The sequence below is a fragment of the Schistocerca cancellata genome, chromosome 8 (assembly GCF_023864275.1).
Source record: "Schistocerca cancellata isolate TAMUIC-IGC-003103 chromosome 8, iqSchCanc2.1, whole genome shotgun sequence".
In the NCBI taxonomy this organism is placed as follows: Eukaryota; Metazoa; Arthropoda; class Insecta; order Orthoptera; family Acrididae; genus Schistocerca; species Schistocerca cancellata.
The window spans coordinates 137,111,401-137,136,768 of NC_064633.1; the positions used below are offsets into that span (position 1 = coordinate 137,111,401).

Sequence of the window (25,368 nt, forward strand, 5' to 3'; positions counted from 1 at the left end):
CAAAAATCCGACTGTCATGTGGCCTCATTGTTAACTGACTTCAGATCTTTAAAACCAATTTGCATCGCTGTATATATGGATCCAGTACAACACTAATTATTCAAATAACTGCACACAAAAAGATGCACAACGAGTAATTCTTACTATGCTCCATCTATCAACGTGACTGGTAGATGCCTTACCATGTGGTACAATAGAAGGGAGCCCGTACGTCACGTTTTGCAGCGAATACCAGGTTACAGTTGTAAAAGTAGAACCGCCAACCCGTTTGATGAATATGATACGGGCGCTCCACCCACGAAACTACTTTGAGGCAAGAAGAGGATCTCTAGCTCAGTATTTCAGTATGTGAGACGAATTCTTGTGGAAATACGTCAGAACGTCCGCATTAGCAGAAATAAGTAGCAAGTAGAAATCTAAACTAATTTTGCGATTTGTTTTGAAGTCTGGTATAACCAGGTGGGCAAATGTGGTAGAAGATGTGAACTCAGTAGTCCTTTCTATTGACAGACGAAAAAGCCGGCTACGTCACGTTTCTTCTGCTTCGAAGAAGCACTATCTGATGTCTCACTGTGCAGCGAAATAGTCCGCTTCTTAAGGCGAGACAATAGTGATCTTTCAGCTGGGGAAGGCCGGTAATATACGGTATTAAAGGTCCTGAATACCTGAACAAGAAGAAGCGCAAAGAAAAAGAAGAAGGAGACCAAGAACAGAACAACAATATTAATATGGTGTGGCAAAATAACATTATTTGATTCACTTGAAGAAATGCAGCAACCAGCTACTTTTTGTGTTCCTTTTATGCCAACATATGTTTCAGGCTGTCACCATCCTAATGCAGCGTAATACATTTATACTACTGCCAGCATAGTGTTTTCATCTACCGCATATTGAATGCTGGAAACCGCTTTATTGATGTGTGAGAAAACTGTAACTTGGCTTTAGACTTAACTTTCGATGTAAACAATTGCATTAGTCGACCACATAGCAAATACTGCGCTACATCAGTCACCCTAAAACTGTTTGTCCCATCCGTAGCCTATAAAGGTGGAGTAGGGAGCCATAAATTACAAAAAAAGATAGCTGCAGCGCTGAAAATGCAGTTAATAAAAACTTTATTCTCTCAAAGATAGACATGTATTGGGACAATTGTATGAGGGTGAAAGCCCGAAACCGGTCTTGGCATTAAATAGAACTACAGAAAAAGTATCTGGTTGCTGTATTTCTTCAAGTAATTCAATCCACAGCCACGCGGCTCAACTGTCATTAACATAGATAAATTTAAGAGAAAATAACAGCCCACAAGAAACTGAAGGGCTTATTTCAATAGTGGTATAAGTCTATTTTTGTTCATTCTGAGATACAGAGTCCTAAAGTTAAATGAGCGCAGAAAAATCTGCAGTTGAGATACCAGAAATGCTCAAGTATACATACTTGAATATATACTCAAGTATATATACTTGAATATTTCTGGTTAAATGAGCGCTGAAAATTTTGCAGTTGAGATACCAGCAGTTGAGTAATACTTGAGTATATATTCGAGTATATATACTTGAGTATTTCTGGTATCTCAACTGCAGATTTTTCAGCGCTCATTTAACTTCAGGACTCTGTATCTCAGAATGAACAAAAATGGACTTGTACCACTACTAATTAACCCTTCAATTACTCCTCTCGTTGAAATACACTCTAACAATGACCACGAAGGAATTATCCTACTGGGGCGGAAATCGGTAGATGTGATGTACATGTACAGAAAAGCAAATGACTTAAATTTCAGAATAACTGGATAATTTAATCAAGAGAAAGGGCTTCACAAACTGGGCAAATCTTTTACGCATTGTTCCACAACTAGCCCTCACGCAAGCAGTCATTCGGCTGGGCGTTGATTGGTAGAATTGTTGGATGTTCTCCTGAGGGATGTCGTGGCACATACTGTACAACTGCTGAATTAGATCGTCAGAATCCCGAACCGTTTGAAGCGCGCTGCTCATAATGGTCCGAATGTTCGCAATCGCCGAGAAATCCGGCGACCTTGCTCGCCAAGGTAGCGTTTGACAACCACTAAGGCAAGCAGCAGAAGCTCTCTCCGTGTGCGGGCGGCCGCATTATCCTGCTGAATCCCAAAATTGCTTGCCATGAAGGGCAACAAAAAGGATGTATAATACCGGCGACATACCGCTGTACTGTAATGGTGCCGCGAATGATAGCCAACGGGGTTCTGTTACAAAAATAAATAGCACCCCAGACCACCACATCTGATTATCGGGTCTTTTGACGAGCGACACTCGGGTCTGTATCTCACCAATGTCTGGGGCGTCTCCAGACACCTCATCGCTGACCAGCGAGGCTCAGTTCGAAGTGTGACGTGTCACTGAAGACAACTCTCCTCCAGTGAATGAGATTCCAGACAGAAGACGTGTCTGGATACAGCCCAGACTGCGGAGGGTTACCAACATGACTGTGACCCACCATACGGCCCGACAAACAGGAGTGATGGTCTGGGGTACCAGTTCTGTTCATAGCAGGACCCCTTTGGTTGTCATCTACGGCATCCTTACAGCACAACTGTACGTCGACGACATTCTACGCCCCGTTTCGTTGCCCTTCAACGCAAGGTATCCTGGGCTTACGTTTCAGCACGATAACACCCGCCCGCAAACAGCGAGAGTTTCTACGGCTTGTATTCGTGCTTGCCAAACCCTACTTCGGCCAGCTAGGTCACCAAATGTCTCCCCAATTGAGCATGTTTGAAGTATTATGGCCAGGACACGCCAGCTAACCCGTGAGTTTGACTATCTAACGCTCCAACAGGACAGAATGTGGCACGGTATCCCTCAGGAGGACACCCGTAGCGAAACCTGCCTCTTTACTTTCCCGTTCAGAACAGATATCGCCGTTGGGAATACCTATATCCTACCAGATCAGGACCTATAACAATTAATAACGCGTATTAACATATAACTGCTGTAACTGGCACTGTCCGTACGTATCGACTGCGTTTGTGCCGCATTAACTGGGTGTCATGTCTTAACGAGCATAAAATGATAAATGAAGTAATTAACAAACAATGGGTCTGGAGCATGAGTCACTAAACTGCACTTCTATTAAATGAGTTAAAAAAAGGCCTGTGATAACGGTGTCTTGTTGATATCACTATATAAAAACATTATTTCTACGTTACAAACGAAAGCTGTACCGGACAGCATTTCGATGTGGCTCAACAAAAAGTGGACGTTGCTCTCGGGTAACCGTGGTCGGAAGGCTTCCGAGAACTGCAGCACCATAAATTACGTCAGAGGAGTGATTGTGAAACGTGACCTTCACAAAGTTAAATCGCTGTCGAGGTTACCTGTACGGTTGAAGACTTATGTTTTATTCATCGTCAGCCAAGTCGAGATACTTGTTAACGTTATTTATTTATAAGCCCTGAGAAATCTGATAGTGAATGAGGTTGGATTCTGTGTTCTTTACTTTTGCAACTACTCCTAGTTTGCATTTTCTGTGTATATCGACATCCTCTCACAGCCTTTCTCTCTCTGATCATCATCGTCATTAGTCATTGAATATCCACTGCTATATAAAGGACTCCTCCAGACTTCTCTCTCGTTATCTTCGGTTACATGCATCCATGTTCTTTTAGCATGTTTTCTAAAATGATCCACTCATTTCCTATTAGCTCGTTGACTCGATCTTTCATTAAGTCTTAGAAGCGAGCAACGAACTTACCTGGTCAACCTGCCATCTGTTTGCCTGCTTACGTGCTCAACCCATGACCATTTAATTTTCGCCGCAGTCCTTTGCATCATCACGTCCAGCATATACCAAGCACACAAAGTATGAGCTTACCGAATATCATGGTCAATATTCAGGGATGTGATAGAAACGATCATTTGAAACAGAAAATTTCATTTTAACATATGCCCTAATTCACACTGTTTCCGAGATGGTACACATTTAATGTACAGTGTCAATTATTTTCTCTATTATTCAGTAACGTGTCAATTTTACTCCTGTACACACGTACAACAGTCAGTAAACAAAAGTTATCAATGTATCAATGACAGATATGTATTTCTAACACATTTACCTCTAAGAATTATCGTACACGTCACATTTCAGCTGTTATATAGTTCACAATAAATGTTCGAATATCCCAATGTCTCTGTACGTCCCTTAATGAGGAGAGCAGTGTTCTCGATGCTACCAAGCAGTTAGTCTCGCATATTCATCTTTCGTTTGTACAGCTCAGACTTCATGCAGTCCAACAAACATCTAATGGTGTATGGTTTGGCAGTTAACTGTACTGCTGCGAACAAAACAGCAATTGGGATAATTGAAGTTGAGACGTAACCTCATTCGCCTGGTAAAATGTGGACGGGCTCCTTCACGCTAAAAGTACATTGCTGTCTGCGTAGCCAAAGAAATATCCTCAAGATTTTCAACAAACGAACTTTCCAAAAAATGTAAGTAATTCTGTCCCGTCGCACGCTTTTCTTAAATGATTGCACCTATCAACACATTATCGATCATGCCGACTCCGCATGTGTCCGAAACATTGATCGAAAAACGAATATGGAAATTGGTTTCCGTTGTAGCGTGTAGATTTTCCTGGCACGTTCGATGATTATTATGTGCGTGGTTGATTCCATTTCATGTAAACGCTGCTTCATCAGTGAGTAATGTTGATGAAAGCAAGTGAGGATCGTCATTTAGATGGTTCAGATGGCTCTGAGCACTATGGGACTTAACATCTGCGGTCATCAGTCCCCTAGAACTTAGAACTACTTAAACCTAACTAACCTAAGGACAGCACACACATCCATGCCCGAGGCAGGATTCGAACCTGCGACCGCAGCGGTCGCGCGGTTCCAGACTGAAGCGCCTAGAACCGCTCGGCCACAACGGCCGGCCTATCGTCATTTAACCAGCGAAAACACACCATGGACAACTGCGTGTTCAGCGGACTAGTTTAATGGCTGAAGGACATCTCCTGTAAAAAGGTTGAAAGCAACGACGTAGGTTCGGATAGAACAAAACGTCAAAGTAGTGGGTGGATAAAACTCATGTGTGTGCGCCAGTAGGCCAGAAAAAAATATAAATTAAATGAGCTCAATATCGGAAAACCATTCTAACGTGGACCATATGTCGATATTAATTTTTGCTTCAAATGAGCCTTCCTCTCATGTCCGTGAATACTTACTATTCTTCCTGGGACACAACGTATCAATGACCTTGTGGATAAAGATGGTAGATCGGCGAGGATTTTCGCGGATGATGCTGAAGATAACAGTGCCAGAAAACTAGTGCAAATCAGGAAGACATGCAGGGAATCAACAAATGGTGCAGGCACTTGCAGTTACCCGTGAACGTTCTATAGATGTATACACTGAGGTGACAAGAGCCGTGGGATACCTCGTAATACCGTGTCGGATGTCCTTCAGCGCGGCGTAGTGGGGTAACTCAGCGTGGCATGGACTCAACAAGTCACTGTAAGTCCTCTGCAAAAATATTGAGCCATGCTGTGCAGGACTTTGTGCACGAACTGACCTGTCAATTATGTCCCATAAATGTTCCAAGGGATTCATGTCGGGCGAACTGGATGTCCACACTATTCGCTCTATTGTAAAGGAAGTTCTTCAAACCAATCGCGAACAATTGTGACTCAGTGACACGGCACATTGTCATCTATAAAAATTCCATTCTTGTTTGGGACATGACGTCCGTGAATGGCTGCAAATGGTCTACAGGTAGCCGAACATCCAGAGGACCCACTCAATTCCATGTAAACACAGCTCACACCATTCTGGAGTCACCGCCAGCACAGCGCCTTGTTGACTACCTGGTTACATGGCTTCGTGATATCTGTGCCACACTCAAATCCTACCGTCAGCTCTTACCAACGGAAATCGGCGCTCATCTGACCAAACCAAGGTTTCACAGTTGTGCAGGATCCAGTTGATACAATCACGTGCCCAGGACAGGTTGGTTGGTGGGTTGGTTGGTTTGGGGAAGGAGACCAGACAGCATGGTCATCGGTCTCATCGGATTAGGGAAGGATTGGGAAGGAAGTCGGCCATGCCCTTTCAGAGGAACCATCCCGGCATTTGTCTGGAGTGATTTAGGGAAATCACGGAAAACCTAAATCAGGATGGCCGGACGCGGGATTGAACCGTCGTCCTCCCGAATGCGAGTACAGTGTCTAACCACTGCGCCACCCCGCTCGGTCCAGGACAGGTGCTGCAGACGATATCGTGCTGTTAGCAAAGGCGCTCGCATCTGTCGTCTGTTGCAACTGTCCATTAATGCCAAATTTATCCACATTGTCCCAACGGATGTTTGCCGAATGTCCCAGATTGATTTATGACGTTATTTCAGGCAGTGTTGCTTGTCTGTTAGCACTGACAGCTGTATGCGAACGCCGCTGCTCTCGGTCGTTAAGTGAAGGCCATGGCCACTCTTGACACTGTGGATCTCGTAATACTGAATTCCCTATCGATTTCCAAAATGGATTGTCCCACGCGTCTAGATCGAACTACTATTCCGCGTCCAAAGTCTGGTGATTCATGTCGTGAGGCCATAGAAACGTATGAAATATTTTCACAAGAATCACCTGAGTACAAACGACAGCTCCGCCAATGCACTGGCCTCATACTTTGTGCGCACGCTGCACTACCGCCGTCTGTACATCGCTGTCTCGTGAGTTTGTCATGTCAGTGCAGATGACGAGGAAATCGATTACGCTGTTGGCGCCAAAACACTGGAAGCACTAACTATCGTAAAATGCCTAGAAGTAATTGTCCTTAACTTGAGTGAGCACTTAAAACAGAGTGTAGGTAAATCAGATGCAAGACTGGTTCATTGGGAGAATCTTAACTAAATGCAATTATCTTAAAAATAGTTGCGCAAGCGATTATTTAGTGCTCCTCATCAGTTTCAGAATCTTACCAAGTTGGACTTTGAGGAGATATAGAGAACACCTTAGTGAAACCACCGCGTTCCGTAACGGATCGTTTAGCCGGCGCGAGAAGGTTATGGAGAATCTCAACAAACTCCATTGGTAGACGGTACAAGAGAGGTGCTCTTCATCACAGAGGAGATGAGGTTTGAAATTCCAGGAGTGTATGTTCCAAGAAGGTTCGGGCAACATGTTACTTCCTTCCATACATGTTTCGCGAAATGACCACGACAGGAAAAACAGAGGAATTAGAGTTCATACAAAGATTTATCGACAGTCCTTCACTCAACGTAGAACACGTGAATAGAACTCTCCTAGTAACTCCCCGCGTCCGCCTCTCTTCACTGCACACCGTGGAACGCTCAATTTGAGAATGCCTTTCTCGTTTTAAGACCACTACTGGCTGACACAATTCAAAACTGCAATAAAAAGTAATAGTAAGGTGTCCGTTTCGGACACACGCGGAGTCTAACTTTGAAATCCCCGTTTAGTTCACCAAAGGAGCTCTAGATTCTTTTTACTCCCCTTACTTTTCTTTCTTTTGCTATCTGTTCCTGGTCTTCAACTGTTCTAAATACAGAAACTCATAACCTTGACTTTTAACTATTTTCTGTTGGGTATATTTGGATATATACCGCTAACTGAGGAAGATGTTCAGATTATGAAGGAGAAGGCAAATGGAATAAAAACCAACGGTAAAATAATATGTCGTGTTAGATTTGTTAATGACATCGTGACAGTTACAGACTCCGATAAAGAAATGAACAGAATGCTGCAAGTCCTATGAGACAGTCTTAAACATTGGAAATTAAAAGTGAGCAAACGGGAAACAAAAGTAATGGCAGTACGGGAAAATAGGGGAGGAACTAAAACGATATATAAAAACTGATAACGTCACAACTGATCAAGGGAAACAATTTTGTTATCTCGGTAGTAAATCAAAAAGGACCATAGATGCCTCATGAGAGTTATATGGTTATATGACTGGAATAACATAATACAGCAAATTTTAAAGCACATCTGAAAATATATTACAGTAAGACTATGATGGTCGCCCGCAAAGTAATGCACCAAATGTTTTTTCTTCGAAAATTATTTACTCCGTGCAATGCAAATGAAAGAATGATATTTTAACCGCACACCCTACTTTTACGCGTAATTTCCGTCCACTTCTATGTCCTTAGCCCAACGAGACACAATGGTGTGCATGCCCTGTTGGTACCAGAGCTTGCTCTAGTCACGAAAGTATTACTTTCCTTCCCAGATCTACTCCGTGTTGTCCTCAAAACGTCTTCCACCAATAGTATTCTTTAATGGCTCAAATAAGCACAAGCTGGAAGGGGCCATGCAAAGCTGCAAAGTGGATGGGATAACACTGCCCATCTCTGTTTACTGACGCGTTCAGAAGTCCTCAGACTAGACCAGACTAGACTGGTGGTTAGCACATCTGCCTAGTAAGCAGGAGACCTAGGTTCAAGGCCTAGCCATAGCACAAATGTCAATCTATTGCTTCAGCGGCCGGTCAGAGTGGCCGAGCGGTTCTAGGCGCTTCAGTCTGGAACCGCGCGACCGCTGCGGTCGCAGGTTCGAATCCTGCCTCGGGCATGGATGTGTGTGATGTCCTTAGGTTAGTTAGGTTTAAGTAGTTCTAAGTTCTAGGGGTCTGATGACCTCGGATGTTAAGTCCCATAGTGCTCAGAGCCATTGAACCATTTTTTTAGCTTTAGCTTCTACCCTTATCGAAGATAAAATTGAATGCCACAATGTAAACATAGTTCCATTAATTACTTAATTTTATGTCGCCTTAGTTGCTGTGTCTAAAGTTATAAAATTCGTAAGAAGTTGTGAACTGAGTGCTGAATGCTTCATACACATTTACTACGGTGTAATGCTACTTCATATTTTCTAAATTTTGTGATTTTATCTTTTTTTATTTTCTGTTTCAGATGCAACCTTCAAACCAGGAAAGAATGAGAAGAAAGTGGATCTCATCAATGAAGGGGAAGAGGAACAGATGGTAAGATAATTCGTTAAATGCTTTAAAATTAGTTGCATTAAGGCTTTGGGAACCTTAAACATTTCAAATACAAACCAAGTAAATAGCTAAAAGCTGGTGGAATTAGTATGAATCTATAGAGACGTCGTTTTGGGGGACTGAGTGATTTTAGAGTGGAGCTAGTTTCAGAACATTTTATTAACATTTCCCACTGACATGGCGTTTTGCTTAAGACGTCTTGTTTAAACATGAAACAAGTAATTCTGGACACACTACAGCTTATGTTGTACCCATCATTTTAGTTTATACGTTGTCTTCGAACAGCAAAATATTGATGCTTTACTTGAAGATGATATAGATTTTTAACACACTGAAAATCTATGTCTTTCGACACTGATAACAACGAAAAATCATAGTAGCCATATTTTATGAACAAAACAGGTTCAGTTAACAAGGTCTGTTAATCACAGTCGGTTTCGACATTATATGAGGCTGTTTTAAAGGAGCAAACATATAGCTGAGATATAGGTACAAATGGTTCAAATGGCTCTGAGCACTGTGGCACTTAACTTCTGAGGTCATCAGTCCCCTAGAACTTAGAACTACTTAAACCGAACTAATCTAAGGACATCACACACATCCATGCCCGAGGCAGGATTCGAACCTGCGTCCGTAGCGGTCGCGCGGTTCCATTCTGTAGCGCCTAGAACCGCTCGGCCACCCCGGCCGGCAGATATAGGTACAGAATACAGGTTGCGTGGAATAGCAAGAAAGAATAAAAAGATTTCCTTTCCAATTTGACCGCCGGCCTCTGTGGCCGAGCGTTTCTAGGCGCTTCAGTCCGGAATCGCGCTGCTGCTACGGTCGCAGGTTCGATTCCTGCCTGGGGTATGGCTGTGTGTGCTGTCCTTAGGTTAGTTAGGTTTAATTAGTTCTAAGCCTAGGGAACTGATGACCTCAGATGTTAAGTCCCATAGTGTATAGAGCCATCTGAAGCCATTTCAACCTTTCCAATTTGACCAACACAGCGTGTCAAAATCTGCATAATTCTTTGACTATAAGGGCAATAAGTAATATACAAACGAAATAAATGTTGCGTGATTACAGTTGCAAGACAGAAATAGCAAAACGTGTCAATTCATAGTAACTGACATGAAATTATGTTCAAATAAGAGTAAGTCACATAAACTTACAAGTCGCCATACTAACATCTACATCTGTAACGTCGCAGAAACTGGTACAGTTTGTGAATCAAAAGGAACAATATTAACCAATGGTCAAGCTGGTTAGGAAGCGGGGAGGGAGGTTTCGAGAAACTCCAAGGAATGGATGCAGGGTATGGTCTTAAGAGGTAGAAATGGCCTTAAGATTGTGACTGAAACCTAGTTGGGCTTGTCCACAGAAACAATAACTAATAAAAGTGTACAACAAAGAAGTGGGAAGTCACAGACATTTATCGTCACATAATTGGGCATCTGACGCTGGAAAACAGGAGCTAAAACACTAATGCAGACAGAACATTCCCATTTGTCTGTGGTCGTGTCTTTTCAGTCATTCAAACCTACCCTGTCAAACACCTCTTATCTCCACATTCAAGAGAGTGTACCACCCTTGGAACGTATTTCTGGCTATATTTCCAGCTGACCTTTCTTTGCTCCTTACTCTGACAGTTGTCCCCATTTGCCAAAATAACTCTGTATACGCAGCCCATGGTCCATAGCATTTTTCCCGAAGTTCCGAAAGCATCCCGATAAATTGCAGCACTAGACTGAAAAGGGACACAGATGTCCGCACGCTCAAAACTGAGTATTTCGCTCGTGCGTGTTGGTGTGTGTGTGTGTGTGTGTGTGTGTGTGTGTGTGTGTGTGTGTGTATGTGTATACTATCAACCACAAAACGGTTAATAATATAACTCAAAAGTGGAACATTTCAGTAGCTACAAAAACTTCAAAGATAGTCTGAAACGCAAAGTTTGCACATGAAAATTTTCTGCAGCTTTGCAATTATATCTTGTGACAATACGGAAGGGAAAACTACTCTGACGTCTGACATCACGCGATTACTGTGCATTATATACATTGTACACATGCACGTTTTGCACAGTATGACTTTTACAATCATAGGAATTCTAAAAATTGAAATGAAATAAACTTTTATAATATTATTTCACATGAAAGATTTAGGAAGTGAGCATAACTAACACGATTCTTAAGAGAAAACATATGACTGGAGTAATTACGGTTGGTTTCCCTTCTAATGTGTTGTCTTCTTCTGTATATGTTGTGGGCCATTTGAAAAGTGTCTCATGAAACTCACTGTATCCTGAAGAAATATGTTCTGTAAGTTATTGCAGATCTGTCATTTTTTATCGTTATGGTGTATGCTTTCTCATGGGTAGACTCAAAGGGATATTACAGCATTTAACACAAAGTGTGTGGTTTGCTAGTTCAGGAACATACTCAAAACGAACAATCTTCCCTCTCACATCTAATTTATATTCAAGCTGCTTCAATTTAGACAATTAACAAGTAATTTTGTTTTAATTAAGGATACGTCTTCCTGTTATCTTGTCTTTATAATGCCTAGGCCCCCATTTACAGAAAAAACATAAATATCATCTGAATTCACCACTTTGATGGAAAAATGTCCAGACATATTGCTCTTTTTCATATGGTCACGGTATTCTTCTACTGTATATGCTGATGAGCCGCTTAACAGCCGCAAAGTCCCTGTCACAAGGCAGAAAGAATTGTCCTTGTAAAAGAATAAAGTGTATTATAGTTATGAAATTAGCCTCATCAACCATATTACGCAGAAAACGAAACAGTGTGTGAGATCCGTTTGTCCAGGACACGTGGCACTGAACAGTATTACATTCTGCACAACTTGCTCTTTATTATTTTGTTCAATGTAGTCAAACAAAATGCTACCAGCTTCATCAGTTCTCTTGGCAATTCCTTCACAACAAACGTACAGCGGGCACAGTGAAGTAAAATCAGAGATTACATAATTGCATTCAGGTCTACTACAACGAAACACTAACATTCCGTACTTTGCAGAAAGGGAACGACTGTGCTATATGTGTACATTCTGTATCTTTCGCAATAATGGACAGAAAGCGAAATCATATTCAAGTGGGTATATGTTTGGCCTTTCTGCATACTCCAGCCATCGGTGAAGCCAACAAATAAAATTTACAAATTTTGTTAAATATGCCCTTTCTGCATCTTGTACACTACTGGCCATTAAAATTGCTACACCAAGAAGAAATGCAGATGATAAACCGTCATTCATTGGACAAATATATTATACTAGAACTGACCTGTGATTACATTTTGACGCAGTTTGGGTGCAGAGATCCTGAGAAATCAGTACCCAGAACCACCACCTCTGGCCATACTAACGGCCTTGATACGCCTGGGCATTGAGTCAAACAGAGCTTGGATGGCGTGTACAGGTACAGCTGCCCATGCGCCTTCAACACGATACCACAGTTCATCAAGAGTAGTGACGGGCGTATCGTGACGAGCCAGTTGCTCGGCCACCATTGACCAGACGTTTTCAGTTGGGGAGCGATCTGCAGAATATGCTGGCCAGGGCAGCAGTCGAACATTTTCTGTATCCAGAAAGGCCCGTTCAGGGTGCATTATTCTGCTGAAATGTAGGGTTTCGCAGGGATGGAATAAAGGGTAGAGCCACGGGTCGTAACACAGCTGAAATGTATCGTCCACTGTTCAAAGTGCCGTCAATGCGAACAAGAGGTGACCGAGACGTGCAACTAATGGCACCCCCTACCATCACGCCGGGTGATACGCCAGCATGGCGATGACGAATACACGCTTCCAATGTGCGTTCACCGCGATGTCGGCAAACACGGATGCAACCATCATGATGCTGTAAACAGAACCTGGATTCATTCGAAAAAATGACGTTTTGCCATTCGTGCACCCAGGTTCGTCGTTGAGTACACCATCACAGGCGCTCCTGTCTGTAATGCAGCGTCAAGGGTAGCCGAGCTGATAGTCCATGCTGCTGCAAACGTCGTCGAACTGTTCGTGCAGATGGTTGTTGTCTTGCAAAGGTCCCCATCTGTTGACTCAGGGATCGAGACGTGGCTGCACGATCCGTTACAGCCATGAGGATAAGATGCCTGTCATCCCGACTGCTAGTGATACGAGGCCGTTGGGATCCAGTACGGCGTTCCGTCTTACCCTCCTGAACCCACCGATTCCATATTCGGCTAACAGTCATTGGATCTCGACCAACGTGAGCAGCAATGTCGAGATACGATTAACCGCAATCGCGATAGGCTACAATCCGACCTTTATCAAATTCGGAAACGTGATGGTAGGCATTTCTCCTCCTTACACTAGGCATCACAACCAGGTAACGCCGGTCAACTGCTGTTTGTGTATGAGAAATCGGTTGGAAACGTCCCTCATGTCAGCACGTTGTAGGTGTCGCTACGGGCGCCAACCTTGTGTGAATGCTCTGAAAAGCTAATCATTTGCGTATCACAGCATCTTCTTCCTGTCGGTTGAATTTCGCGTCTGTAGCACGTCATCTTCGTGGTGTAGCAATTTTAATGGCCAGTAGTGAAGTTCAGTTGAATTTCATATTAGGTTTTGAGTATGCGTTGGTAGAAGTGTGTGTCACGTGGTGCCACGTTAGGGCGGAGAGGCCATTGTGTGTGGGCGGGGAGGACAGGGCGAGGCGAGGCGGCGGCCTGGAGACATTGAGAGCAGCCTGCGTGTCGCAACCCGGCGGCAGCCCTCCTCAGTGGCAGTGTGTGCCTAACTGTGCCGAGGCCTTGCCGCCAGCCTGAGGTCGCACACTCCGGCCTACCGTGTTTGCGTTTCGCAGTTCCTCCACAGTCACGCAGCTTAAGATCGCGCGACCAAATGTGACACGTCCTCCTGGGAAAGGTCAGACGAGCTTTTGGGTACCAAACCCTTCATTGATTCTACGGAGGTTTTGCAAAAGGCACTGCCATTTGCTAAGTATGATCTTCCCATTATATATATATATATATATATATATATATATATATATATATATATATATATATATATATATACTTCCTGGCATATTAAAACTGTATGCCGGACCGAGACTCGAACTCTGGACCTTTGCCTTTCGCAGGCAAGTGCTCTACCATCTGAGCTACCCAAGCAAGACTCACGACCCGTCCTCACAGTTCTAATTCCGCCAGTATCTCGTCTCCTACCTTCCAAACTTCACAGAGGCTCTTCTGCTAACCTTGCAGAACTAGCACTCCTGGAACAAAGGAAATTGCGGAGACATGGCTTAGCCACAGCCTGGGCGATGTTTCCAGAATGAGATTTTCACTCTGCAGCGGAGTGTGCGCTGATATGAAACTTCCTGGCAGATTAAAACTTTGTACGCGTATGCACACAGTTTTAATCTGCCATGAAGTTTCATATCAGCGCGGAGTGAAAATCTCAAAAAATGGTCCAAATGGCTCTGAGCACTATGGGACTTAACATCTATGGTCATCAGTCCCCTAGAACTTAGAACTACTTAAACCTAACTAACCTAAGGACAGCACACAACACCCAGCCATCACGAGGCAGAGAAAATCCCTGACCCCGCCGGGAATCAAACCCGGGAACCCGGGCGTGGGAAGCGAGAACGCTACCGCACGACCGCTAGATGCGGGCGTGAAAATCTCATTCTGTGTGTATATATATATTGTTAATTCTGATCAAAAGTTTGAGCGGAGCAAAAACAAGACTCTATAAATCACATACGTACAATGAAGCGCCAGAGAATTTGGTATAGGCATGCGTATTCAAATACAGAGATATCTAAACAGGCAGATTACGGAGTTGCGGTCGACAACGCCTATATAAGATAACATATGTCTGGCGCAGTTGTTAGATCGGTTACTGCTGCTATAATGGCAGGTTATCACGATTTAAGTGACTTTGAAAGTGGTGTTACAGTTGGCGCACGAGTCATGGGACACAGCATATCCGAGGTAGCGATGAAGTGGAGATTTTCCCGTACGACCATTTCACGAATATACCGTGAATATCAGGAGTCGGTAAAACATTAAATCTCCGATAATGCTGAGGTCGGAAAAAGATGCTGCGCAACCCTTTCGCAAATTGCTTCAGATATCAATGCTGGGCCATCGACAAGTGTCAGCGCGCGAACCATTCAACGAAACATCATCGATATGGGATTTCGGAGCCGAAGCCCACTCGGGTACCCTTGATGACTGCACGACACAAAGCTTTACACCTCTCCTGTACCTGTCAATATGGACACTGGATTGTTGATGACTGGAAACATGTTGCCTGGTAGGACGAGTCTCGTTTCAAATTTTACAGAGCGGAGGGACGTGTACGGGTATGGAGACAACCTCATGAATCCATGGACCCTTCATGTTAGCAGTGGATTGTTCAAGTTGGTGGAGGCCCTGTAATGGTGTAGGGGGTGTGCAGTTGGAGTGATATAATACGTCTAAATACGACTCGGAGAGGTGACACGTACGTAACCATCCCGTCTGATCACCTGTATCCATTCTGGTCCATGTCTTTTGTACATTCCGACGAACTTGGGCAATTCCAGCAGGACAATGCGACACCCCACACTTCTAGAATTGCTGCAGAGTGGCTCTAGGAACACTCTTCTGAGTTTAAACAGTTGCGCAAGCGACAAAACTCCCCAGACATGAACATTATTGAGCACGCCTAGGATGCCGTGCAAAGTGCTGTTCAGAAGAGATCTCCACTCTCTCATACTCGTACGGATTTATAGACATCCATGTAGGATTCATAGTGTCAGTTCCCTCCAGCACTACTTCAGACGTAAGTCGAGTCCGTGCCACGTCGTGTTGCGGCATTTCTGAGCGCTCGCGGGGCCCCTACACGATATTAGGTAGGTGTACCAGTTTCTTTGGCTCTTCGGTGTACATCCATACATACACTGATGAGCCAAAACATCATGACCACCTGCTTAAATCGTGTTGGTCCACATGTGGAGCGCAATGGAGCACTGATTCTACGTACAACGGGTTCGACACGTACTTTCCACAGATTTGTGGCACCAGATACGTACGCACACGCCACACAGTTCCTGCAATTTCAGGTCACACAGTTCCCGTAATTTACGGACGGTGGTCTGTGAATGCGGAGTGGTGCCCGATGGCGTCCCAGTTGTGTTTCATCGGTTACAAATAAGCCAGATTTGATGGTCAAGATATCACGTGAGCTTACTATCATGTCCTGCAAACCACTGCAGCAAGATTCTGGTCTTGTGACAAAGACAGTTATCCTGCTGTAAGATGCCATAGCTGTTGAGGAAGACATCAAGTGCAATGGGCTACATGTGGTCCCCAACAATATCAACGTAGTTCACAGCTGTCATCGTATTGTCTATTACTACCGCGGGTCCCATGCAAGCCCAGCTGGAATGTCCCTCAGGTCATAAAACTGCTCCCACCAGTCAGTAATCGTGGCGCGGATCATGTTTCGAGCAGCCATTCGCTTAGATGACAGCGTGTCGAACACAACCATCGACATGGTTCAGCAAGAAACGGGATTCATCCCACCAAGTGACACGATTCCATTGTTCTGCAGTCCAATTTCGATTATCCCATGCCCACTGTAATCATAACTGATGATGTTGTTGGGTCAACATGGGAAAACCGTACTCCGCTCTGAGCGCTGAACGGTGTGCTCCAAAACACTTGTTGTTGCGCCAGCACTGTGCTCTGTCGTCAGAACTGCCACATATCGCCGCCTATCCTGCTGAGTGCGCAAGCCTCCTATCCCTGTGTCTGTGATGAGGTAAGGATGTCCAACTTCTTGTCGCCTACTTGTGGTTCCAGCATTCTTCAACCACTTTCCATACATGCTCAGTGAGAGTAGCACGTGAAGAGTCGACTAGTTCCGCCGTTTCCGGAATGCTCGCTCCCAGGTACTGGGCCACAAAAAAATATGGCTTTTGTCAAAGTCGCTTAAATCGGCGATTTGCGCCACTCATTGTAACTATAATGATTCTCCAGTCGTCTCTGCTCCGCTCATATACTTCTTTTACAGCGTCACCTGCCTTCAGCGTCACTAGGCAGCATACGACCTCGTGGAGGGCAGTGGTCATAACGTTTTGGCTCATCAGTGTACATATACACACCGGCGATCACATACACTCAAGATCATGCGCCGACCTTAAAGTGTTCCTTCATACACTCCTGGAAATGGAAAAAAGAACACATTGACACCGGTGTGTCAGACCCACCATACTTGCTCCGGACACTGCGAGAGGGCTGTACAAGCAATGATCACACGCACGGCACAGCGGACACACCAGGAACCGCGGTGTTGGCCGTCGAATGGCGCTAGCTGCGCAGCATTTGTGCACCGCCGCCGTCAGTGTCAGCCAGTTTGCCGTGGCATACGGAGCTCCATCGCAGTCTTTAACATTGGTAGCATGCCGCGACAGCGTGGACGTGAACCGTATGTGCAGTTGACGGACTTTGAGCGAGGGCGTATAGTGGGCATGCGGGAGGCCGGGTGGACGTACCGCCGAATTGCTCAACACGTGGGGCGTGAGGTCTCCACAGTACATCGATGTTGTCGCCAGTGGTCGGCGGAAGGTGCACGTGCCCGTCGACCTGGGACCGGACCGCAGCGACGCACGGATGCACGCCAAGACCGTAGGATCCTACGCAGTGCCGTAGGGGACCGCACCGCCACTTCCCAGGGGTATCGGCGAGGACCATTCGCAACCGTCTCCATGAAGCTGGGCTACGGTCCCGCACACCGTTAGGCCGTCTTCCGCTCACGCCCCATCGTGCAGCCCGCCTCCAGTGGTGTCGCGACAGGCGTGAATGGAGGGACGAATGGAGACGTGTCGTCTTCAGCGATGAGAGTCGCTTCTGCCTTGGTGCCAGTGATGGTCGTATGCGTGTTTGGCGCCGTGCAGGTGAGCGCCACAATCAGGACTGCATACGACCGAGGCACACAGGGCCAACACCCGGCATCATGGTGTGGGGAGCGATCTCCTACACTGGCCGTACACCACTGGTGATCGTCGAGGGGACACTGAATAGTGCACGGTACATCCAAACCGTCATCGAACCCATCGTTCTACCTTTCCCAGACCGGCAAGGGAACTTGCTGTTCCAACAGGACAATGCACGTCCGCATGTATCCCGTGCCACCCAACGTGCTCTAGAAGGTGTAAGTCAACTACCCTGGCCAGCAAGATCTCCGGATCTGTCCCCCATTGAGCATGTTTGGGACTGGATGAAGCGTCGTCTCACGCGGTCTGCACGTCCAGCACGAACGCTGGTCCAACTGAGGCGCCAGGTGGAAATGGCATGGCAAGCCGTTCCACAGGACTACATCCAGCATCTCTACGATCGTCTCCATGGGAGAATAGCAGCCTGCATTGCTGCGAAAGGTGGATATACACTGTACTAGTGCCGACATTGTGCATGCTCTGTTGCCTGTGTCTATGTGCCTGTGGTTCTGTCAGTGTGATCATGTGATGTATCTGACCCCAGGAATGTGTCAATAAAGTTTCCCCTTCCTGGGACAATGAATTCACGGTGTTCTTATTTCAATTTCCAGGAGTGTAGATGGCGATCCTGTGCACTTTGGATCCAGTGCACATGGAAAACCAACCTCTTCGGCACTAGGTTTTCCTGTTACAGGCCTATGCATCACTTATTTTGGAATACTAGTTCGCCGTGCAATTCCTTGCATATGGAGCTCCCGTCGTGTGTTTGTGAGTCTGACATTTAGTTCTTCAGTGGCTTTTGCAGCTGTCGTCGTCTTACTTTTCAAGGGCCGTTCGTCACTACCACTCAATGCACACTTTCGTCCACGTTGTGACTTAGCGGATGATATTTTTCCGCTTTATGTGTCTGCGATATAAATATTCGATCCGCTGCCTGTACAACCACGAAAAACTTCGGCCGGCTCGGTTACAGAAGCACCCACCATGCGAGCACCAACAGTTTTTCTCACTTTCGGATTCACTTAGCTCCGACATAATGCACGCAGAACTATACAGAACACTGTTCTGACCAAGTCTGTCACTTGCAATGGTTGTTGATTTGGGGGAGGGGACCCGACAGCGAGGTCATTGGTCCCATCGGATTAGGGAAGGGTGGGAAACGAAGTCGACAGTGCCCATTCAAAGGAATCATCTCGGTATTTGTCGGAAGCGATTTAGGGAAATCACGGAAAAACTAAATCAGGATGGCCAGACGCAGGTTTGAACCGTTGTCCATCCGAATACGAGTCCAGTGTGCTAACCACTGTTCCACCTCGCTCGGTCACTTGCAATGTATTCATAACATAGCAGGGGTGGCGTTCGTAGTCAAATACAACAGCGCAACCTGCATAGTTGGCTAACATTCGCATTGATCTTACTGAGCGAGTTGGCACAGCGGTGAGCACATTGGACTCGCATTCGGAAGGACGATGGTTCAAATCTGCGTCCGGCCATCCAGACTTAGGTTTTCCGTGATTTCCCTAAATCGCTCCAGGCAAATGCGGGGATGGTTCCTTTGAAAGGGCACTGCCAGTTTCCTTCCCCATCCTCGACACGATCCGAGCTTCTGCTCCGTCTCTAAAGACCTCGATGTCGACGGAATGGTAAACCTAATCTTCTTTCATTCCTTACGTAGGTATCCATTTCCCGAAGTGTTACCATATTTTTGTCCAACCCTTGTATTTTACCTCGTGCAGTTCTTAAAGAGGCATATTTCGCAAAAAATAAATAGCAGTATTGTACGATTTTCACGTATTCGTAATCGATATGCAAATGTGGAGATTCAGTGAAACGATTAACACACGTCGGAATCGAACATTATGCACACTTGGGAAGGTGAACATATGCTAACGTTACATCGTTTTCTGTGTATCCACATTGCAGAAGTCCTATACCAATTACCACAGAGATCACATTCAACAGATGTTTGCCACAAACTGTTCCATTCAGTTGTCATTTAATGATTTCTCTGAAACTCCATATTGTCACTTAGATGACAAAGAAGAGAAGAACGAACGACAACACAGCAACTTCTGTTTTCGGAATTATGACTGTAAATACTGCATATGTTGACATATAGCAAAGCTCTAGCTTTGCTAAATAATACATCAACTGTGACCCTTGTGGATCTGCTACTTCTTTCACAAGCGACTTATACTTGGCGATCGCTACGGTCGCAGGTTCGAATCCTGCCTCGGGCATAGATGTGTGTGATGTTCTTAGGTTAGTTAGGTTTAAGTAGGTCTAAGTTCTAGGGGACTGATGACCTCAGAAGTTAAGTCCCATAGTGCTCAGAGCCATTTAAACCATTTGAACTTATACTTGTATCGTCTTGATACTAAACAACCTTCAAACATGAACTGCGCACATGTACAGAGTTTTACGGATAATCGATCTTGATGAGTGCTAGAAAAGATACACGGCCGTAGTCTGAAATTGATTTTTTTACGGTTTCAGCCCTTGCAACTGGGATAATTTCTTTATCAGATATAACTTGTTCATTATATTTTCCTGCAGTAAGACTTTATTAATTGACATAGCTTCCTTCGAAATTTCTCAAATAACGGGGCAACAGGCAGCTAAACGATTATTAAAGTTAGTGTGTTAATTTGTCAAACTGGAGACATATTATCGGCATATCGGACCAATATCATCTACACTGTCCCATATATAGCAGGAGGCAGTTAAATTCGAGAACTAGCAAACAATGAAGTTGACAACTCAGGCATATCAGCTGATGACTGCAATAACAGAAGAATGAAAGAGAGAATTGGTGTGTACGGCGAAGAGACGGCGTTAGGAAGGATAAGGGAACGAGAAGAGCAATTCTGGCGTTACACTTGAGAATAGAATCAACATTTAACGAAATTGAGAATATACCTAGGAAACACAAAAAGTATTGGGGAGCAGCAAAAATGGGGTAAGCGACACGCTTACATCAAAACTGGGGAACATGTAGCAGATGGAAGAATGGTTTCAGCAGTCAAGAAAGGAAAGCGTGGCGGATGAAACAGCCCAGATATAAGCAGCAGACAGTACAGGCAAACAGAGGATTCCTCGTTGAAAGACATCTAACTAGTATCAAACACAGCCTATTCACCGCCGCTGTTTGCTGTCTGCCAAAGCACTCGAAAAAGTCCGATGCATTTGTCACCTGATGTTCAGTGAACGCAACCGGAAGTGAAAATTAAAGAATTTTTTGTAGTAGGCGTCGTGTTCTGTGTACTGGCAGGGCCTGTATGCCCGCACGGTACCACTCAATTGGCCATCGTCGGTGCCAACGTCTCGGTGCATCAATAATCTCCCCATCGTCGACGTATTGCTTCCCGTGGAGTGCATTCATTGAGCCAAACAGATGGAAGCCGGTAGGTGCGAGAGCCTTTTTTTTTTATGGTAAGATCTTATGGGACCAAACTGCTTTGGTCATCGGTCCCTAAGCTTACGCACTACTTAATCCAACGTAAACTAACTTACGCTATGGACAACACACACTCCCATGCCCGAAGGAGGAGGCGTTCCGTTGTCATGGAAAAGGAAAAATTGGTTTGCGTTTTTGTGGTGACTAATGAGCTGAAGTCGTTTCTTCAATTTTTTGAGGGTAGTACATTGCAGGAGTCACAGCTGTGTGCGGCCAGCTGGCATGTGGGAGATCGGACAGGTTTGCGCGACCTTGTTGCGACGAAGACATACGCCACGCCCAACGACTCACCGCGCTTTTGTTCGCTGCCAGGTGCCGGTACACATTGTAGAAGAGCCTGTGAATAACAGCGATGCTCTGGTTTTCCGCCAACAGAAACTCAGTGACTGCTCTCTGGTTGGAACGCACCTCCATTACAGACGCCATTTCGATCGCTACTTACATCGCCGCCACCTATCGCAACTCTGTTAAATATAGGGGCTGAAACGGGAAAATTCCATGATGACCCACAACAAATTCCGCATTTTTTCAACGGAAAGTGGCCGAGGAAAAAATGTGTTGCATCACTTATTGAAGGCCCCTCGTATTTTAATGCAAGACTCAAGTATCAAGCCGGACTATTACGCTGCTGGCCATTAAAAGTGCAGCATCCTCATGGCGGCATGCAACGTCAAACCGAAATGATACATACTACATTCTTCGATATGTAAATTAAAGTATTTCAGTGCGACCGCACAGGGTAGTTACATGTAATGCAAAGTACATTCCGCGTAAAATAAAATATTACGCAGTGTGTTTCTCATTAAGAAACTGCATTTGAACGTTGGCTGCTTGTGACAAGATCTTGTTAAGCCTCGTGTAAGAAAGAAAACGTCTACTGGCATGTATTGAAATTCTATATCAGCAGGACCGTGACCTATCGAGACAGCAGTTTATAGTTAGTCGATATTGCTGCTCGTATTGGTCAGTATACCTCGACCGTCATGCGAATATGGAATCGGTTAGATCAGGAGGGACATACTGAACGCAAGCACTGTCTCAACGGTTCCACGCAACTAGCGCCCGAGAGGAGAGATGTGTTGTGCACTCATCCAAGCAATGGCACCACGTAGCCTTCTCAGACGAGTCCCAGATCTCCATGCAGAATCATGACGGATGTAGAGTTCCCGAGGAGAGCAAACGTTGCCACTCTGCAGTCGCCGTAGTTATACGAGCCAAGCACCTAGCGTGATGGAATAATGTGTCGTTCGATACACGACATGCTCACTTCTGGTTTGTGTAGCTGGTAATTTGAACCGCAGCTGTTATATTTCTGACTTGTTGAGGCCGGTGGCTATGCCGTATCTTCGAAGCCTCCGTGACGCAAAATTTCAACAAGATAACTCAAGACCGCATGTTGCTCGTGCTGTCCTGACCCACCTCTATACAGCCAGCACTTTCTCCAGATCTCTCACTCACTACACACATGTGGTTATATATTGGCCAGAGACAGGCAGACCAACACTTTCCTACCTCTGCATTTGGTGAACACTCTGGCATAGAGCTGAAGTGGCATGTCATGGCGCACCGGTACCTGTCGCCAAAACTGAGTTCGACCCGATGCCCAGCAGCTTTAGAGCCATTGTTGTGGCAGAGGTTGCAGCTCTATGCACTATATTACGCATCCTCTACATCAGCAGACCAGCGACAATTTTAATCATGTATTCTTCTTACAATACTGTACACGCATAATAAATAAAACTTGGTTATTAGTTTGACGCCTTCCTGAGAGACAATCTCCACTCCTTGCAAATTAACAATGTAAGTTTAGACCAGATGTGGCTTGAATTCAAAGAAATGGTATCGACAGGAATTGAGAGATTTATGCCAAGTAAATTAACAAAGGTCCGTCCCAATAGCTGAGTGGTCGGCGTGACGGATTGCCGTCCTACGGGCCCGGGTTCGATTCCCGGCTGGGTCGGAGATTTTCTCCGCTCAGAGACTGGGTGTTGTGTTGTCTTCATCATCATTTCAACCCCACCCAGCGCGCAGGTCGCCCAAAGTGGCGTCGACCTTAATAAGACCTGCACCAAGGCGGCCGGACCTGCCCCGCAAGGGGCCTCCCGGCCAGTGACGCCAAACGCTCATTTCCATTTCCAATTAACAAATGACGGATCTGATGCCCCTTGGTACACAAATTGGGTCAGAACACTGTTTCAGCAACAAAGAAAAACACCTGTCACATTTGAAGGAATGCAAAATCCCCAAGACTGGCGATCATTTACAGAAGTTCGAAATTTAGCGCGGACTTCATTGCGAGGTACTCATAATAGTATCCACAGAGAAATTTTGTCTCGAAACTTGACAGGAAATACAAAGAGATTCTGGTCTTATGTAAAATGTGCAACGGCAAGACACAATCACTGCCTTCTCTGCGCAATACCAATGGAAATACTATCGATGACAGTGCTGCTAGTTACTAAACACAGCCTTCCGAAATTCCTTCACCAAAGAAGACGAAGTAAATATTTCAGAATTCGAATCATGCTAATGCAATAGCTCCATAGTTAACAATCATATACAACCGCCGCTCGACGAAAGATCCGTACCCAACGACTGGAAAGTTGCGCAGGTCACTCCAATAGGAGTAATATAATAAATTACAAGCCCATATCATTAACGTTGATATGCAGTAGGATTTTGGATCATATATTGTGTTCGAACGTTATGAATTGCCTCGAAGAGAACGGCCTATTAACACACAGTCAACACGGATTTAGTAAACATCGTTCCTGTGAAACACAACTAGCTCTTTCTCAAGCGAAGTGTTGAATGCCATTGACAAGGGATTTCAAATTAATTCTGTATTTCTAGATTTCCAGACGGCTTTTGGCACTGTACTTCACAAGCGGCATGTAATCAAGTTCCTTGCGTATGGAATATTCTGTCATGCGTCTGGATTGATGATTTACTGTCAAAGAGTTCCTGTTTGTAGTAACTGACGGAAAGTCATTGAGTAAAAGAGGTGTATTATCTGGCTTTCCCCAAGGTAGTGTTATACGCCCTCTGCTGTTCCTTATATGTATATGTAAGCGATTTAGAAGACGGCTGTCTTAGGTTGTTTGCAGATGATGCTATTGTTTATCGACTAGTTTAGTCATCAGAAGATCAAAACCAATTGCAAAATGATTTAGATAAGATACGAGGGCTGTTCAGAAAGTAAGCTCCGATTGATCGCGAAATGGAAACGACTATGATAATCCGATAAAGCTTTGCACAGATGTGTTGGGCAGTGTCTCTAGTATGACCCTAGATAGCATCACGTCACTCCTCTCATTTCTGAGCTCACAGTGATCGCGTAAAGTTGTCTAGAGAATAGTGTCTCCCGCCAAGTACGAGGACCTGGTGAGAAATTTCGCCTGAAGCTATACAGCCAACATTACATAACTGTCGTGCAGTTTCTTCTACAAGGCAATATTCTCAGCCGCATTCTGAAGGGGCAATGAAGATGCTCCTGCATCGTTTTCAATTGGAAATGTTTGACTACCCACAATACAGCCCGTAATTGACTCCCTCTGCGTTTCATTTCTGCTCACATGAACCGCTGGCTATGAATACAACATTTTGGCACAGAATACGAGCTGTAGGCCAGCGTAGAGAATTGGCGGAAAGCACTGGCGGCTGTCTTTTATGATGAGGGTATTGGAAAGTTGGTACAACGCTACGACAAATGTCTTAGTCAGAACGGCAACTACGTAGAGAAGTAGCTGGATGGTGTAGCTAACTGTTAAAAATAAAACATTTCTAATTTTCACTGTGGTTCCCATTTCGCGATCAATCGGAGCTTACTTTCTGAACAGCTCTCGTATATGTAGAGAGCGAAAATTGGCGATTGACTCTAAATAATGAAAAGTGTGAGATCATCCACAGGAGTGCTAAAATGAATCCGTTAAACTTCGATTACTCGTTAAATCAATCATAAACTAA

General features: G+C 44.9%; 1 protein-coding gene across 1 annotated transcript in view; it reads left to right on the plus strand.

Annotated features, from left to right (window-relative positions):
• Positions 1–25,368, plus strand: part of LOC126094752 (polyamine-transporting ATPase 13A3-like) — a 397,184-nt gene that overhangs the window by 151,466 nt on the left and 220,350 nt on the right. Inside the window, exon 2 of the mRNA XM_049909302.1 lies at positions 8,905–8,975. Coding sequence (XP_049765259.1) covers positions 8,905–8,975 — 71 coding nt within the window. The remainder of the gene's footprint in view (positions 1–8,904; positions 8,976–25,368) is intronic.